The sequence below is a fragment of the Serinus canaria genome, chromosome 3 (assembly GCF_022539315.1).
Source record: "Serinus canaria isolate serCan28SL12 chromosome 3, serCan2020, whole genome shotgun sequence".
In the NCBI taxonomy this organism is placed as follows: domain Eukaryota; kingdom Metazoa; phylum Chordata; class Aves; order Passeriformes; family Fringillidae; genus Serinus; species Serinus canaria.
The window spans coordinates 86,977,355-86,994,625 of NC_066316.1; the positions used below are offsets into that span (position 1 = coordinate 86,977,355).

At 35.7% G+C, this 17,271-nt stretch overlaps 1 protein-coding gene across 1 annotated transcript in view; it reads left to right on the forward strand.

The window, feature by feature from the left end:
- The window catches only part of EYS (eyes shut homolog), a 700,331-nt gene that overhangs the window by 505,416 nt on the left and 177,644 nt on the right, over positions 1–17,271 (forward strand). Inside the window, exon 36 of the mRNA XM_050973021.1 lies at positions 457–686. Coding sequence (XP_050828978.1) covers positions 457–686 — 230 coding nt within the window. The remainder of the gene's footprint in view (positions 1–456; positions 687–17,271) is intronic.

The following is a 17,271-nucleotide window of genomic DNA, read 5'->3' on the forward strand; positions in this document are numbered from 1 at the left end:
TCTGTGAATTAAAAGATACTGTGTCTCTGTACTACAGCTTTTTCCCTTCTACCATGCATGCTTCATCTACTTGTATGGAAGTCTCTTACAGAACTGCCTTACAAGTTTTGGTAACTTCAAGCAATGAGTTATTTAATAAGTGAAGGCTGTGTTTATTTGTTAACTGTTGTTGACATCCACCAAAAATGAATTTTTAGAGCACATAAAAACTGTGCTTCTTGCATGAAGGCTAGTCTTGCTCCCTCACAGGAAAAAATACCTTCACTGTGTTTCTGCTAGTTTTCTGGATGGGGACTAGATTTGGGAATTCCTTATGTATTCATATTTTCTTAAGTATAGTCTGAATTTCTATTTAAAAACAATAAACTGATATAAATTGAAGCTCAAGTACAGTAACAAGAATTTGATCTCACAGGGTTTTTTTTTGTTTTTGATATGTTGTCTCTCTCCTTTCAGAACCTCTGTACTCACACATCTATCAACAGCACTCCCTGTGGTTTCTTCTGATCTGCCTCACTTGCCTGACCCTGGTGTGCCCTCTCAGATTTCCCCTGCACTGCCATCTGTGTGCCAGGAAGGACTGTGCCACAATGGGGGGACTTGTCACCCTCTCTCTCTGCCTACTGGGGCCACCTCGTTCCAGTGTGACTGCCCACTGCACTTCACTGGGCGAGTCTGTGAGAAAGGTAATTCTCATTAATTTTTTCTCTATTAGTCAGGAGATGAAACTCTTATTCTGCTTTGGATATGAAAAGGGGAAAGAGGTATTGATTGTCATATTTCTCTGTTTTTCATCCCAGTTACTTTTAGTTAACTGAGGAGCAAATTCATTGAGGTAATTCGAATAATACTTATTTGCTGTGTAAATTAGGTGATATGAGTCAGGCACACTCCTAAGGGTTGCAATTTGAGTTGATGAAAAAAACATTGCATTATTTGTGCGAAATTGTAGTGCACAGTTTTCATGTATGTTTTTCAGTGTATTATTTCTGGGACAGAAGTAAGTTGACTTCTCCAAAAGATTATGTTTTCCTTTTCTACAGACTGGGTTTTTTCCATCACTGTGTCAGATCCTTTGTTGAAAAAGGCTTTTCTTTTTCTCTGTAACTCATTTATACTTCTACTACTGTTGCTCATAAAGCACAGATCAATCAAATAAACATAATTGGAATTTGAATAAAAAATAGTTCTTTTAGCAATTTTGGTTTCTTTGTAAAATGAATCAAGGCTATAACGCAAACTGATCAATATTTCTGTTTTGTAATTGTAATTGCTTTTCATTATTGCTTTTCAGAAAGTTCTTTTTAGAGTAAATTTCATAGCTGGCTTCAAAAACTCTTTTATCTTTTAAAGTAGTGTGGTTTATGACTTGTAGTAGAAAATTCTCATAGCACTAAAGGGCATTACTGGTGTACAGGAAAAGAACCAAAAAAATGTCTAAAATATGGTTATATAATTGTATCATCCTCCTAATGAACTTCCCACAGAATGAAGTAAAAGCAACTAGAGCTAAGAATGCCCTTGCCAGACTGCTAGTGTATGTGAACTAGCATCACATTATATTACTGTCTAAAAATAGGTCATTGCACTCCCTATATGTGAAAGCAGTCACTGACTGTCAGCTCAAAAAAAAAAAAATTGTCATGTTGCTTAGATATTAAAGAATATTTTACCATGTAGCCTTTTCAAGTTTGTAATGAATCATATATTTGCAAATTTTCAGTGTTAAAATTGAATCCCATGAGTATTTTCTACATATTTAGTCTCTGGGCATACTCTTTCCACTTGCTTACAATCTGCAGCTGTGGAAAGTGCAACATGAAGTAACAAAACTGAAAAAGGGTGTTTTTACAAAACATGAAATAGTTAGTGATTCAATGAAGTATTTTCAACATTTCAATAAAGTTTTTTATTTATTTACATACATTTAATGTGCCAGAATTTCCTTCTGTGTTCCAAAAAATGCAGTTGGCCTCCTTCTTATCAGCATCATTTGTGCTATTTTGGACGAGGGCAGTTTCTCACTTTTTGCAAGGGTTATGCCAGGAGTAGGCAATGTTCAATTTAAGCAGGAGTTTGACAGACAAACTGTGATAACAGGCCATATCAGTATGTGTGCATAACCACTCTGTGAGGCTCTACTGGTTCCTTCCACCAGTGCCTGACTGCTGATTTCTTCTGACCTTCCAGCTGATCTGTCTGTCCCCAAGGGTCTTCTATTGATGCCTAGAGAGGCTGACCTAGAACAGAGACTAGACAGAGTTAAAAAATTAAGTAGGTATTTATTAAAAGCCTTTAAAGGATACATCTTGGGCAGCACAAGAGCCTGGCCAGGGCTACACTCAAGATGGACCCAAAATGGTCACAAAATGGACAACCAGTCATGAGGTTTCACACTTTTAGAAGTTTCGGTCCATTAGCATTGGGGTTAATTGTCAATTACACCTCAGCTTATGAAGTCCCACCCTCTCAGTTTGCTCCCTTCAATTCACCATTGTTTGTGCTTTTTGGGCCTGAGGCTGTAACAGTTGTCCTTCCTTCTCAAGATGGAAAAGGATTGTTTTGTCTGACTACCCTGTGAAGAGAACTTGCTAGCACTTTATATGAAGTTCAGAGTTACACACCAAGGCAGCTCAGAATCTGAGAAATATGAAAGCTAAAACTTTAGGCATCACTATGGTTTGGTGTTTTTAATGATAACTGACACGATCTGTGTTTGAATGATATTATCTGGGCTGAGTACTTCCATGTGCCATAGACTTTAGGGAGAGTATCTTCTGTTCCATTGACTAAAAAAAGTATTTTTATGTTGCTCAATCAAAACTACAGCATTCTAAGCTGTTTCCTCCTTTGAAGCTTAGCCAGTGCAGGTCAGCAGAGTTCATACATTGGAAAGAGTTGACCGCCAGCTACACTTCCATGGAAATTTGTCTTCCAAGGAAGTTTATCTTAGTTGTGTAAATGAAGGGGACTTCTTCTCTCTTTCTTTCTGTGATTTTGGTTCAAAAATCATGTGTGAAAATATGACTGAATTATGACTATCCCTAGAGCAAATTAGAAGCATGGGACCCTTGCACTAAGTTACAGTTGTAACCAATCTCTGATGGTGAGGACTGACTCTCCATAAGGTACAGCAGTAACCATTCCATTCAATAAAACAGAATAGAAGCCTTAAGGAAACCCTGAAACAAGCAGCTCCTTTGGAAAACATAACCTCGGCTGTACAACCATATCATCCTTTTAATGGTCAAGAACCCAGTTTCCATGATGTATCTATTTTGTTTTCCTAAAAGTGGAATAGATGCCTTTTGCTTTCTTGCAGCTTACATGATGGTGAGATATTAACAGAGGTTAATATTTCCACATAGGTTGTCTAATAGTTCTAAGACTGGAATAATAACATTTCTTTTTCTTTCTTTTTTTTTTTTTTTTTTTTTTTTTTGTGTAGAGAAGATGAATTAAGTTCTCTTTTCACAAAGCTCTGCTTTTACCCTCTAAAACCCCCTGCTCGATACAGGAAACAGCCTCCTCCTTTTTGCTAGTGCTTCTGTTGTTGTTGGTGAGCCTGGGCTGCTGTGTCTGACATGTTCATTGGCTGGGAGCTCACTGGGGCAGCTGCATCCCAGAGCTCATGCTGTCACATTGCATCTTTATATAGATCAGAATATGACATGATAGATCCTGTATTTAGTAGTTGAAAAGTAACTGAGGTATAGACTGATTTTATTTAATCCTAAATTTTCAATGAGATTGATAATTTAATCTAATGAAACAAGAATTTGACCACCTGAGCTATGATTATAAACTTTTGATATTCAGAGACCTCTTCTTCAAGAAATCTAGAGAGCTCATAATTACAGGAGATAAGAGCATCTGCAATAATTTTATGATTATTTACCATAGACTTCCCAATGGAGAAAGTAAATTGTCAGTTATGTAATACAGAAACTTTATGACAGTCAAGGAAATTTTCTCTTGACTCCTTAATGATATCTGTGATCTTTTATAACATGCTATTATGTAAACCTATACATTTCAGCAATATATTTTCATTAATCATCTTTGAGATCTGCCTTTTACCTACCATTAACTAAACTTCAGCAAGATACTCATTGTGCACTTACCTGGCATATTAACAGTACATATGGTTTTACTTCCACAAGGTTTTACATACAAACCCTCCATGGATATCTTGGCTTCACTAGAATAGGTGAATTTGTTGAGTTAGTAGCTACAGTAAGATACACTTAGCTGGCTGCTGTTTTTATTACAGTGTATAAGAGCACCTTTTAGAGGGAGCGCAAGTGAATGTCATTATCAGTTACCGATTTTAAATTAATGAGTATTATTAAATTCAATTTCTTGTTTTTATTCATTTGTTCCTTGACTAGTAAGTTCTGTCAGGTTGTTCTGCCCTTACAAGAAATGCATTCAAGTCATTATTGTCCCTCTGGATATATTAGACCATAGCAGTTTATTTAAATACTTACTCTAAACAGATACCTCTGAAATATCTGTAAATGACAGGTCTGGAAAATGGAAATCCATCTCCATTTTTCTAAGGAAATATAAAAGTATACATACAAGTCAGTGTATTTGCCAAATTCAGACTGAAGCTATCAACACTGGTTATTTACCCAAGGCCAAAGTGAGAATTTAGTTTAGAGCATGGAAGGACAACCATCTGAGGCCTCTGTTCCCTTTAATACTGCTTTCAGTACTTCTGTTTTTCTATTTTTTTAATTACAAATTACCAAAGTTAATAGGAAATTAGAAGTTAGTAGGAGGTGTGCCTTAAACCTTTATTAAAATGCAGCATAGAAAATATGTTTGTCACATAAAATTAATCTTCATTACTCAGTGGTGAGTGCTACATGACTGCTTTCATCCAATAGAAAGAGAGGATTTTATGGATAGGGTGTGAAGGGTAGATAGTGCACTCTGACTGCCCATTCTTCTTTTTCCTTTCTGTATAAATATGCTTTTTTACATTAACAATAAATGTATCATTCTTTCTTTATTTGCTAGGCTGTGTTATCTCCTTCATTGTGAAATTCCCTCACGAGTGGAAAAAACTGCTATGGCTCTGCTTTAGCATGAAAGCAGATGGTGGTGTATTACTGGAAAGTTCATAGCAATAGTTTGGAATATCAGTGTCTTGCATGTGTGAAGATGGTATATCCCTGACTGTTAATTATAAGATTAACATTTTTTAAGTCTCCAAAATTTTTAGTATTCCGTAAAAGTTTTATAAATTGTTGAATAAAAAGTGTATTTAAATGTCATGTGTTAAAACCAGAAAATCTGTTGAATTTGATATGTTGCCTGTGTATATTTTGTACATTACTTAAAGGTCAACTCCTTTGACAAAGCTGCAAAAATAGCAGTAAAATGAAAGGCTGTTGCAGGCACTTAGGTTGGAACAGTCACACTAAAGACTTTGCTACATTTGTTTCCCAGGATACACTAGTTGAATTCCTAATTTATTGAGAAATACTTGATAATATCACCCTGAACATTAGAAGTTTCTTTTACAGATGCTTTTCTAGATGTCATTCCTAATTTAACATTTCTAGCTTGTGTCATTAACTACCATAATTCCTCTCAGACAAGTATGGGGAGCTTTGTCTTTATGTCTTTGGCTTTGAAAAGAAATGTAGTTGGTCCAATTTATTTTATTTCAGCCATATTTAGAACAATCTCATGTCTCCAGTAGCACTATTTATCTCCTTAATAACATTTATACTGTCTATGATTTAAAACAAGTCTGTGACATTTTCCATCAAAAAAGAAAAGTGAGCCAGTGTAAATTATATAAAGAGGCTGAGGAAAGAAAATTACACTTTCATCTCCACATTCAGGTTTCAGTTTGAGGCACCCAAAAAGAAAAAATGGGATGTGGTTTCCCCAAAGCCTCTGTTTTTCCAGGGTTCACGGGTTTATTCACTCATTTTGTCCTCCTTCAAAATGATTCAAACCTTGTAAGACTCTGTGAGCAGGAAAAAAATAATGTGTTTAGACATTTCTGTAAATTCCCAGAGTCATTAATTTGATGTCATTAATCTCAGTTTATGTCCAGATTTGTGAGATACCTATTGATAGCCCACAATTGGTATTTGTTTATGTAAACCTTTCAAATAAACTCTCTAGTTTTTGGACGAGATTTAAAAAAATGTAGTAAGGTTTCCCTTTAGACTTTTTTCTTTTTTAGGGAATGGGGTTGAAAATTAAGAACACAGTAGGCTAGTTAAGAACAATCAAGGATTTAGCCAGTAGTTAACTTTGTGTGCTGAATTTAATACCCTAGTTGAGATTATAGCAATTTTCATCAGAAATAGCCAGCCATTTCCACAGTCTGTTCCATTCAATAAAATTCAAGAGAAATTTTATTTAGGTGAGCAAAGCAAAATGGTATTATAGAAATCAATTTTCTTCTCTGCACTTTCAGTTGAGGATATAATTTTGCACTTTGATATCAGACAATGCAAACCTTGTGAAGTGTAACTTGTCAACACTTTATAATAGCCTGTGTCTGTGAGTAATCATATTAGCCTCACAGTCACCTGGACTTAGCTTATGGTCTTAGCTTGATTTTTTTCCTTCCTAGTTCACAGTTAATTTTTCAAGATTTCTGGAATATCTCCAATCTGATCTTGTTCTATCAGTTTTATTATTTATGTGGGTTAATTTGCTGAAGTGTTTTTGAAGTCAAAAGAAAACATAATTTTGCGGGAAAAGAAACAGAGTTCACGTGGAAGTGGTGAAGCAATTTTAGACTAATCCTTCTTACACTCTCCTGAACATTTTTGTAGAATTTTGCCACTTCAGAAGCAAGTGTCAGTATGAGCTTTCATACTACTTAATATTTCATTTTCATCTAATTCAGATATTACATCCCAGATTCAGTGAAGCATGTAAGCTTTACATGTATTTAATTTTAAGAGTGTAAGGAAGTTCTGTGATTCATGGGATTTATGTTCAGGATGCAGGTATTGTACTACATCAGACCCTGATTTAGGATCCCTTCATTCTGTTACTTCTTTGGTTATTCATATAAGCTGATCACTTAAAATCAACCTACATCTCAAATCCTCCCAGAGGACTTAATGAAATTGTAAAGGAATGTGACAGTTTTCCATGATTATTAAGACTAAATATGTGATTCAATGAAAGCTTAAGATACACCTTAATTATACCTAGGGGGATGATAATGAGAGAGTTTGTTGAGATGTGAAAAGATCTCCAAAGAGCACCAACAAACTCTTAAAAACTGCTGCCCCAGTGTCTGCAAAGTTATTTATGATTGCAGATGCCATTTACCCACAACCAATGAGCCCCAGAACAGCTGTAGAGTCTTCTGCTATAGCATATAATATAGGGCTCTATGCTATACTGTAGAGCTATAGGGTTCACTTTTTTAACAGAGATGTAATATATATTTCACAAGTCTGTTCTGTGAAATAGATTATGGAGCCTGTTGGGCATAAGTTGTTTTGAGAGATTATGGTAGAAAAAGTTAATAATTATAGAGTTGTCAGGTTGCTAGTATGTTCTCTGTCTTTTATTCACATCCATTCACATCCAGTCATGAGTCATTTAAAGTAAGTATTGGTTTTAAGTTTTGGTTTAAAGTTGCTTATTTTTATTTGGATTTTATTAAAAATGAGATGGCTGTAGCATTTTCCTATAAGGATTTGCATTAATGAGCATTTCTGGAAAAAACAATTGATAAAAGCAGTAGAAAAATCTATGTCTCCTCATCACATGGATCAGACCTGTGAAATTTTGCCATTTCTAGCATTTGGCTCTTGAATCACTATTTCTTTGATGTGGGTGGATAAATGTTTCCTTGTCATAATAATTTTTATGAGAATTGTAACAATTTGATAACAAACTCTTTTCTGGGCAACAGATAGCAGAAAATGAAATTATGGTGAGTTTACAATTTGCAGGGAACAAGCTTTCTCCCCTTCATTTTCCACTTGAAAATGTCAATATAAAGTTGGTTCTTTCTAAAACTTGCAACGAATTAGGCTGCAATGTCCCAGTCCTCTGAGTAATTTTTCATTTGAAGGCAATCATTGTCATGTAAGTGACAAATACTGGTTTTTTTCTTGCTTTACTTCTCCATTTATAGCATTTTCTGGGAAAACCTTTCAGTTACTCCTGAGTTGAAGCCATTTATTCTGTTGTGCTAACTTGCTGATAATCTAGTCATCTGCAAAAATCCTGTGTCTCCTCTGGCAGTTTGGCAATGCTAATTTTCTGAGCTTGACTCATTTGAGTTCTTCCCCAGGAGATACTGTGTAATAAAGCAGGTGAGGTATTAAATCATATTTTTGAGCTTTATTATGTAACACGTAAGAAGGAGACATAGAAGACTGTATGTGCTTCTACAGCACAGTTAATTTAGGAGTTAGTTAGAAATCATCTGTGGTACTGAGTTAGGATAGCAGTATGCTTTACCATCTTGACATTTTGATATCAAGAATGCTGTGATTGAAAACAGAGGGGTTTTTCATTCCCTCACAAGGGTGTGAAGCTGTGGGTTTACTCCTAGAGCATTATCAGGAACTTTCAGCTAGCTGAGAGAGTGGACATCAGGATTCTCTAGGGACCTCAGTGAAGTGTGCTGCTCAGGACCATGTCACCTGGCCCATCCTTTCACGCCACCTCCCAAGGCCAGTGGCAGGATGCTGGCATTGTAAGGATGCTAGCTATTTACATAATGTGACTAAAGAGGAAATGGCTTTGCTGTTGCCTGGCCTAAGCATAAATTTCTGACTGAAGCATGAAACCCCACATTATTTCTAATTAAGAGTGCCTGACACGCTCTTTTTCATGCATCTTCATGGAACACTGCTGCCTGGATTTACATAAAATCTTAAACTGTTGGTGTTTAAAGAGGAGGAAAATGTATAACATAGGTGTTAGGGTGTTACCATTGTGAGGCTCCTCAAACCTCCAACCTCCTTCTGAGGAGCCCACTTCTTTTATGTAAAACAAAATCTTGGTTTTCTTTCTACCTTTGTATTTTCTTTATATTTTTTGTTATAAAAACTTATGGTGATAAAATATGCAAGTAATTATACAACAAAAACATTTTAATGATTTAGCATTTTCATTACCTAGGAAATCTAGGATTCAGAAGGTGAATTTCCTAGTAGCATGATGTAGTGATATACTTAGATTCTACGGATGTAAATCAGTTCTGTGAAGAACATGGAGAGGTTTAAAACTTGTCTCCCTGTTTTTTAGTGGAATTACTGAAAATAGTGAATATATCACCACACAGAGTAAAGGATTGATACATTGCCCAAACAGATTCTCTGTTAGATTCATACTTCAAACAATGACTTCCACAAATGAAAAAATTTCCTATGTGAATTGTATTTCTCGGTATCAAGAATTTTCTTTAATGGTTTTTTTTGCCCCCTGCAAGACAAAAATAAAACTACAGTATTATAAGTAAATAGTAAAAGACACTTGCATATCGACTACTATAGAAAATATGTAAATATGAAAAAATAAACTCAGAAAAATAAAAGACAAGGGCCCTATTAGTTTCTAGCAACCAAAATGGAAAACTATAGAAATCTGACTGCTGAAGCTGTTTTCCATCATGTGGCATTATTCTTAATATTATCTTATGGAAATTGTAGATGAATGGCTGTTTCTTTTTACTCGTATGTACAGTTGGCTTCAGCACTGGTGAATGTCAGCAAAATAAAGAGCAAAAATCAATCAAATATTTCTATGGGTAAAATGTGTACAATGTGTGCAGCCACAAGTTTTTAATTTCCTTTTAGAGTTTGACGGCAGAAGCCCAGACCCTGTTGTACATCCATGTCTTCAAGTGCATTTTCTCATATTAATGGGACCATGCTACTGAATTTTGGGTTTTATGCAGCACAGTTGCAAAATTTAAAAGTTTTATCACTGTAGGTGTGTCTAAGGTATAAATTATGGAGTTGTTGTTTTAATAGGAAGAAAAACCACCAGAGGTGGGAGTCTTCTTACTAAATACATATGTACTTCATCCAATATCTAGCTAAAAGCATTTAGAATCACTAAACAGCCTTCTCTGTTTAGAGATTCTTATACAGGAGTTTTACAGACACTCCTATTAAATTAATTCTTCCCTTGATATAAAAGCATTTTAAACCACTCATAAAAAATATTAATGTAGACAAAAGGTGCAGAAAATCAAGAATTTCCATGCATTAAATAAATAGAGTATGAAGGGATCTTTCATTCTTTGTTCTTTGAGATCCAGCAGACTGCATAATTTTCCTCCTTTAAAGTTGAATTCAGAGAGACTCAAGAGAGGAATTGAGAATATGAAATTAATTTCTGGATGATCAGAAGCAGTCTCCCATTTTATGACTTTCTGGAGACCAACCCGAGTGCAATTGAGAATAAGAGAAAGAATGTAAGCCCAGATTTAAAGCCTGAACATTCCCATGAATAATCCAGCCACTGATGCTTGTGGGTCTAAAATTTATCCAGAGATGCTTTGGAGGCAAAAGATTTAAAAGGAACAGTAATAATAAATTTTGTTAGAACTGACCATTTTGATCCAAAATATTGGCTCAAAATGTGTCTGTTTCAAGAGGCATCCTGGGGTTTTGCTTCTTTGTTTGTTTTGCTTTGTTTAAGATTTTAGGTCCATTAAAAAGGTTATTAAGCCTTTGGTCCCAGTTAGATATGCTAAAATGTTGATAACATTTAAGAAAAGGAGTGGGGAACAGGATAAAGGAATTACTACTGTGCACTTAACAGCAGGAAGGACAGATTTGTGAGGTTGTGTCATTGGGCAGCTGAACAATGAAAATATTTTTTAAATACAAGTCTAGAAAAGGAAAATAAAATGATCACTTATAAAGAAAAGTAGTCACTGGCATTGTACTTAATCCACCTGAAGGTCTCTTAAAAGGATAAAGAAAAAATTCTTGTCATAGGAATGCTTATAAAAGCTCAGAACCCTCTGAGGAAGAAAATTACTGTTTTATATTTGCCTTTTCCACAGACTATTTCAGCTTGCAGTGTAAATCAAACGATCTCAGACCAGGGAATGCCTGCCACTTTGTAGTTGCTGAAAGGAGATTTCAAATGGAGCTTTACCAACCCCTGCACCTGTTTGCATTTTCTGTTGCCTGTGAAAAATGCACCACATGTTTGCTGCATTTTCAGAACCACAACATTCTTCATTCTTTCTTCTGGCTCCAGTGGCAGAACTTTGAAATCCTGCTGCATTGTTACAGTTTCAGAAGCAGTAGATTAATACTTTCCTATTATATTGCTGTAGCTTATTTTTCACATGAAAAACTTGCCAAAAACATACAGGACTCTGTGAGGGGTGATGAAGCTCACTTGTAATAATCAATAAGACCTAGCTACTCTCCATGACTTTAAGGTTTTTATAAGTTCTGGGAATATCTTCATTTATCTATGCCACAATTTTTTGCTCATAGCATGGCTATTTTCATTTTCTGCTCTAAAGGGTGCTCCCCTAACAAAAAGTGTCTTTCCCCTAAATATTTGATTCATGAGTCTTTTAGAAAGTTCTAATCAATATCTGTCTACTAAAAAACAAAAAGTGAAGGAGAAAAATGCCGAAAGCATCTATGAGAATACTGGGAAATGTCATTAAAGTAGATTCTTTTTTGAAACCAGAAATGGTTCTTAGTGACCCTGACCAATGCTGTTTCTTCTCTTCTTCCTTACTGTTATATTACAGACCACATAATACCATATTATATCCTTTTATGTTTTCTGGCTTTTTTCTCCCAAATAACCATAAACTATTTATATGCTATTGTGTATATTTATAGAAAACACAGGAATCTCTATATTGCAACTTCATAATAATTGTTTTGTATCATTTTCTGACACCATTTATTGTTTATTTATTCTCCCTCATTTTTGTTGTAGCTTTTACAGTCTTTTTGACTTGCCAACCTCCCCAGGGCAGTGTGAGCAGAAATAAAAGAAGCTGACTCAGCATCTCCTTTTTTTTGAGCCCCATTATAAAGAAAGGGACATTTTTATCATCTTCTATTTGAAAATTTCTTCATCACAGAATTACAGAATCTTTAGGGTTTGAAGGAACATCTGGAGATCATCCAGTCCAACCTTCCTGCCATAGCAAGGTCACCTAGAGCAGCCAACACAGGAACATACTCAGGTGGGTTTTGAATGTTGCCAGAGAGGGAGATTCCATGACCTCCCTGGGCAGCCTGTTCCAGTGCTCTGCCAATCTCAGTGTAAAGTTCTTCCTCATGTTGAGAAGAAACTTCCTGTGTTTTAGTTTATGGTCATTTCTTCTCATCCTGCCACTGAGCACCACTGTAAAGAGCCTGGCACCATCCTCCTGACACCTGCATTTGAGATATTTATATGTATTCATGGGATCCTCTCTCAGTCTTTTCTCCTCTGGACTAAACAAGCCCAGCTCTTGAAGTCTCTCTTCATAAGAGAGTGATGCTTCAGGCCCCAAATCATCTCTGTGATCTCTCCTGGACCCTTTCCAGTAGTTCCTGGTCTTTCTTGCACTGAGGAGCCCAGAAGCAGACACAGTAGTCCAGGTACTAAAGCTGAGTCACTCTTTCTTTTGTAGATTCTTCCTCTCAGGTAGAAGTCTCCTTCCTGGTGTGTGGCCACTGTAACAAATTTGCATCACCATTTTTCTAATCCAACTACATTGAAAAGATTTCTGATTTCCAGTCCAGACCAGTCAGAGTAACTAGTAAAAAGTTAAGTTAATTTTACAGATGCAGCAAAGCATATGTGAGCAGGTCATGTGCCAGCTGCCACATGGCTTTCAGAGGCAGTGTGGGCCATGCAGCACCCACCTAGAGGAGCATTTCTCTGAACTAACCTGCTCATTGTGCATGAGTTGGCAGGAGATGCATTCTGTGATAAAGGCGTTCACTGTGGTGGTGGCTACAGGTGTTTGTAGTGTTCCCTGTGGTGGGGAAGTCAGGTCAGTAGAATTGTTGTGTACCCCATTTAGCAGGAAAAGTAGGTGACACTAGAAGCGAAGGTGAGATTCTTTGCTACTGATGTGTTACTGAATGCTTAGCAGACAAAATGCTTTTACTTTAAATACTCCTTCAATATTCTTGGTTTTGTGTGCTATTGACACAAAATTTGTTTTCTCTGTCGTTATCCATAACTGATAATGAAAGTAACTTTGAAAATGAGATAATATTTACTAAACAAAATCTCAGTTCAGTTATCTCTTAGTAGTATTTCCTGGTATAAATCTGGGTTTAATTTCAGAACTAGTAATATTATTCCAAGTCCTACTTGGACTATTTTTCTTAAAAGTCCTTGAATGTTTCCCTAACATCATCACTGAATAAAGACTGAACTATGGAGTTTCTTTCTTTATTTGTGGAAAAAATGAATGGGTTTGAACAACATGTGTAGAAAAGAAACAGGGTTATTTTTGGAAAAAGGGAGTTTTCTAGTTGACACTTCACTATGTAGAATTTTGAGGCCCTATTTACTTCCTTTTATGAACCTGGGATGTCTGATCATGCAAAGCATTGGCTTATAAAAGCCAATATACTATCATAGCAAGCAAGGGGCTCAATTTAATTAGCAGCCATTGTGATCTTCAAACTATTTTTTTATGGGAAAAATGGTGAAGGGGAAGGGGAAAATTCCATGAAAATCTGGGGTTGAAATTTTGTTAACATATACACCACTTAGAGACAATGCTAGGAAGTAATTGCAGAATTTGAATAAAAAGCTGAATATGGTCACTGCTGTCAGATTATTTCAGAAAGTATATCCAAATACTTGTGTTACAATTTGACACCAGCAATCCTTGCACTTTATTCATTCTCTCTTTGACCATAAAGCCTGTACTTTTTGTTGTTCTGATGGTTCCATAAGCTATTCTCTAGAAATCTGCAGGAGCTTGTTGCTTATTTTCCTTGTTTTTGTGACCACTCGACCATCACACATGATACAGCAGAGAATAGAATCCCCCACCCAACTCAACTTGATGCCCTCTGCACATGTCACATCAGAGCTACAATGAGGATAAAGGAAAGGGGGAAAGGATTTGAGGAGGAAGAGTACATATGTTCTGAGATTAACTGAATCACTCAGAGACCACAAAATAGTTTTCTTTGGCTATACATAGTGGATTATAAAGCTGAATCAAAGGTAGCAAAGAAACATACCCTCATGAAATTGGATTATATGAGAAAGAGTTTGACTTGAAAGAGATAAATTTTGGAGATAGATGATGTCCTGTAGCATTGCAGAATTAGCTTCCTGAAGCAAACTGTTCAAGTGTTTGATATTAACAGTAGAAGGGGTACTTGCACTGACAGTGTTCAGTGTAAGGGAAGAAATAACAAAGCCAAATATTCTGAAAGAAAGGTAAAATGAACGGTCACAAATCAAATAATGCAACTGTTTCTCAGTCAACACAGTGTATTTGAGGAAAGAAAGAAAAGCCAGATAAAGAAGTGAAAAGAGCATCCTTGCCTCTATCTCCAAGTAAACCTAAAATCATTTCATAGGGCAAAAACCTATCCATAGGAGCACTTTGGGCAGACTATATCAGGACATTAGAAGCAGCTCAATGCATGCTCTGTAATAACTGATTTTCCAGTTATGGATGTGTTCTATTTTCTATTGTAGTCTGAAAAATACTGTGCATAACACAGAAACTGTACATTTAAATAGCATAGGAGACTAAAATCAAGTTCACCTGTATTCTTGAATTAGCCTCAGACTCATTCTATGACCTTGGAATTCTGTTCCCTCACTGCAATTCTTCCTGCATTTTATCTGTAGTTTTGTTTGTTTGGGTTTTTTTGGTTTTTTGGGGGGTTTTTTGGTGGCGGTTTTTTGTTGTTGTTGTTGGTGGTTTTATTTTGTGGGATTGTGGTAATGTGATTCTGCTTGTTAATTAATAATTCACTTGTCCATTCTTTATCTAGATGGCTTTTCAGATTTCTAGGGTTGTCTGAAGGAGGTCCTTCTTTACATCCTTTCCTAATCATGGGATGCCTGATAATTCAGATCACTTGCCTTTGACAGCTAATACAATATCATAAAGAGCAGGAAGATCGATGAACTAACAGGTGCTGTAATCTGTCAAATAAAACATATTTGACACCGATCACATTCCACAAAGGTTAATTCCAAATCTATTTTTTTATGGAAAGGATTAGCAGATCACCCAGAGGGAATCGGTGTTCTTGTAGTCTGAAGCAACTGTCCATAACCACCAGCACAGACACACTCAGTCTGATAGTGCCTGTCAACAGAAACATTCGCTACAGATACATCTGGATACAGATGCTTCTGATCATCAGTTTTAAATCCACTGCCCAGTGCCTAAGACCAGCCACAGAGGATCTGATTCATTATTGATTTTCACAAAACACAAGCTATTAGTTTTGTTTCTCTGGAACAGATGCATATATGTCATCAGGGTTTATTTCTCTTCTTTATTTTCCCAGAAGAAGATTTCTTTCCTTGAGGATTTTAAAATTTAATACATTAATGGGAAAAAGTAACTCTAGGATTCATTTGCACTGAACAGTTTTTAAATATAAATTTTCCTATATTAGCACTCTCCATATGTATCAAGTATCCATAATTCATTCTTGGCAACAAATCCTTTTTGTTATTAATAGAAAGTATGCTTGTCTAGTAATTATATAAATGTACTATCTTCCAGTCTCAATGGAATTGATTGCTCAAATAATTTTTAAAAACCTTTATCTTGGTGCATCCTTCCTTGGTGCTTGGCTTACACAAGAGAAAACATCACCTTACAGGTTGGATACACAGGATATTTTCAACATGTTAAGAAACCTGTAGAAGCTCTAATATATAATTTCTCAGTATAGAAATCTAAATTCAGAGTTTATTTGGTTTGGTACAGATTTCAGACTTTTACAATGAAAGAAAATCCAGATCTCACACTATAAGTGTTACTTTCCTTGCTATAATATATCTCTGGTTTATGATACTTTCAATAATTTACTTATAATAACTTTTTCATATTATATTCCAGATTATATTTCCTCATTAGCCTTTTGAATCATACTTTGACCAGATGCTGCATGATTGCTCCATTCTATGCATGTCCTTATGATCAGTGACAGATGGTCATGCTCTGACTTTATCTGAAAAATCACTTGTCTTGAAGCAGTGTGTGAAGAAATCATAAATAATGTAATTTTATTAGCATAGGAATTCACACATTTGGCAGAATTACTACCATCTGTGTGCAGCATCATGCCTTGTAGATCAGATCTGATTCATGCCCTGCCAAGTTTGAATAGAAATTGAATTACTCAGTATTTTTCTGCCTAAGATCATGCAGACAGGCCTCTGTATGTCCATCCAATTGTGGTACTGATTGCTGAATACCAGAAATATGTTATTGTCAACATTTTCATATATGACTTCATGCCAGAGGACTCTGATTATGATAGTATATAAATAAATACAGTAATTTTATTATATGCCATATTCTCCATGTGGATGAGGAGAGGTTTTGCCTGGAAGGTGACCACCACAAACCAGATCATGTTTCCTTTGTCTCACACATCAGGTCTACAGGAAACTGTGTAGAAAACTTTAGCAGACATACTCTCCTCATACCATCAGTGGAAAATCAAAGGCTCTGGATGACAACATATCTTTTAAAGACTTGGACATAGCTTTAGATGTGTAGATATATTTAGGCTCTGATTATTTCTTAAAACAGGGATGCCATGCAGGATTCAAATAGCTGTTTTCTAGAGTTCAAATGCATTCAGCTCCCCTCCTCAGCCTTCTGCTATTCCACTTGAATCTCCGATCAATCACAAAACAAAGCAGCTCTGAAAATAGAAAATCTTTTACAAACATCACAAAAGGTTCACTTGTGTCCATCAGAAAGCCATAGGATGTGCAGTATGAGGGATACTTTTCATGTTATTTATAGAGATATCTCAGTATGTTTTTGATTCCAGTGAGGTTTTGGTACCTTCTGTTGTAGAGAGCTTATTAAAACCGAAATTGAGCAATTAGGCATTAAATTTGATCAAAGGTTATTTTACTGTTACCAACTTCACTGTTTGTGAAATTTTTTTGTCAAACAAATTTCTCCCATCCTCTCTTAAGGTAAGATTATTGGCAGTTTAGATTTAAAAGGTTAAGTATTTAAACCTATCAAAGACCCAGTCTCTACTAGGAACCTAATTTAACATTTTCAGCCTATGGAACTGTCTTAAGTGAGTGATCTCT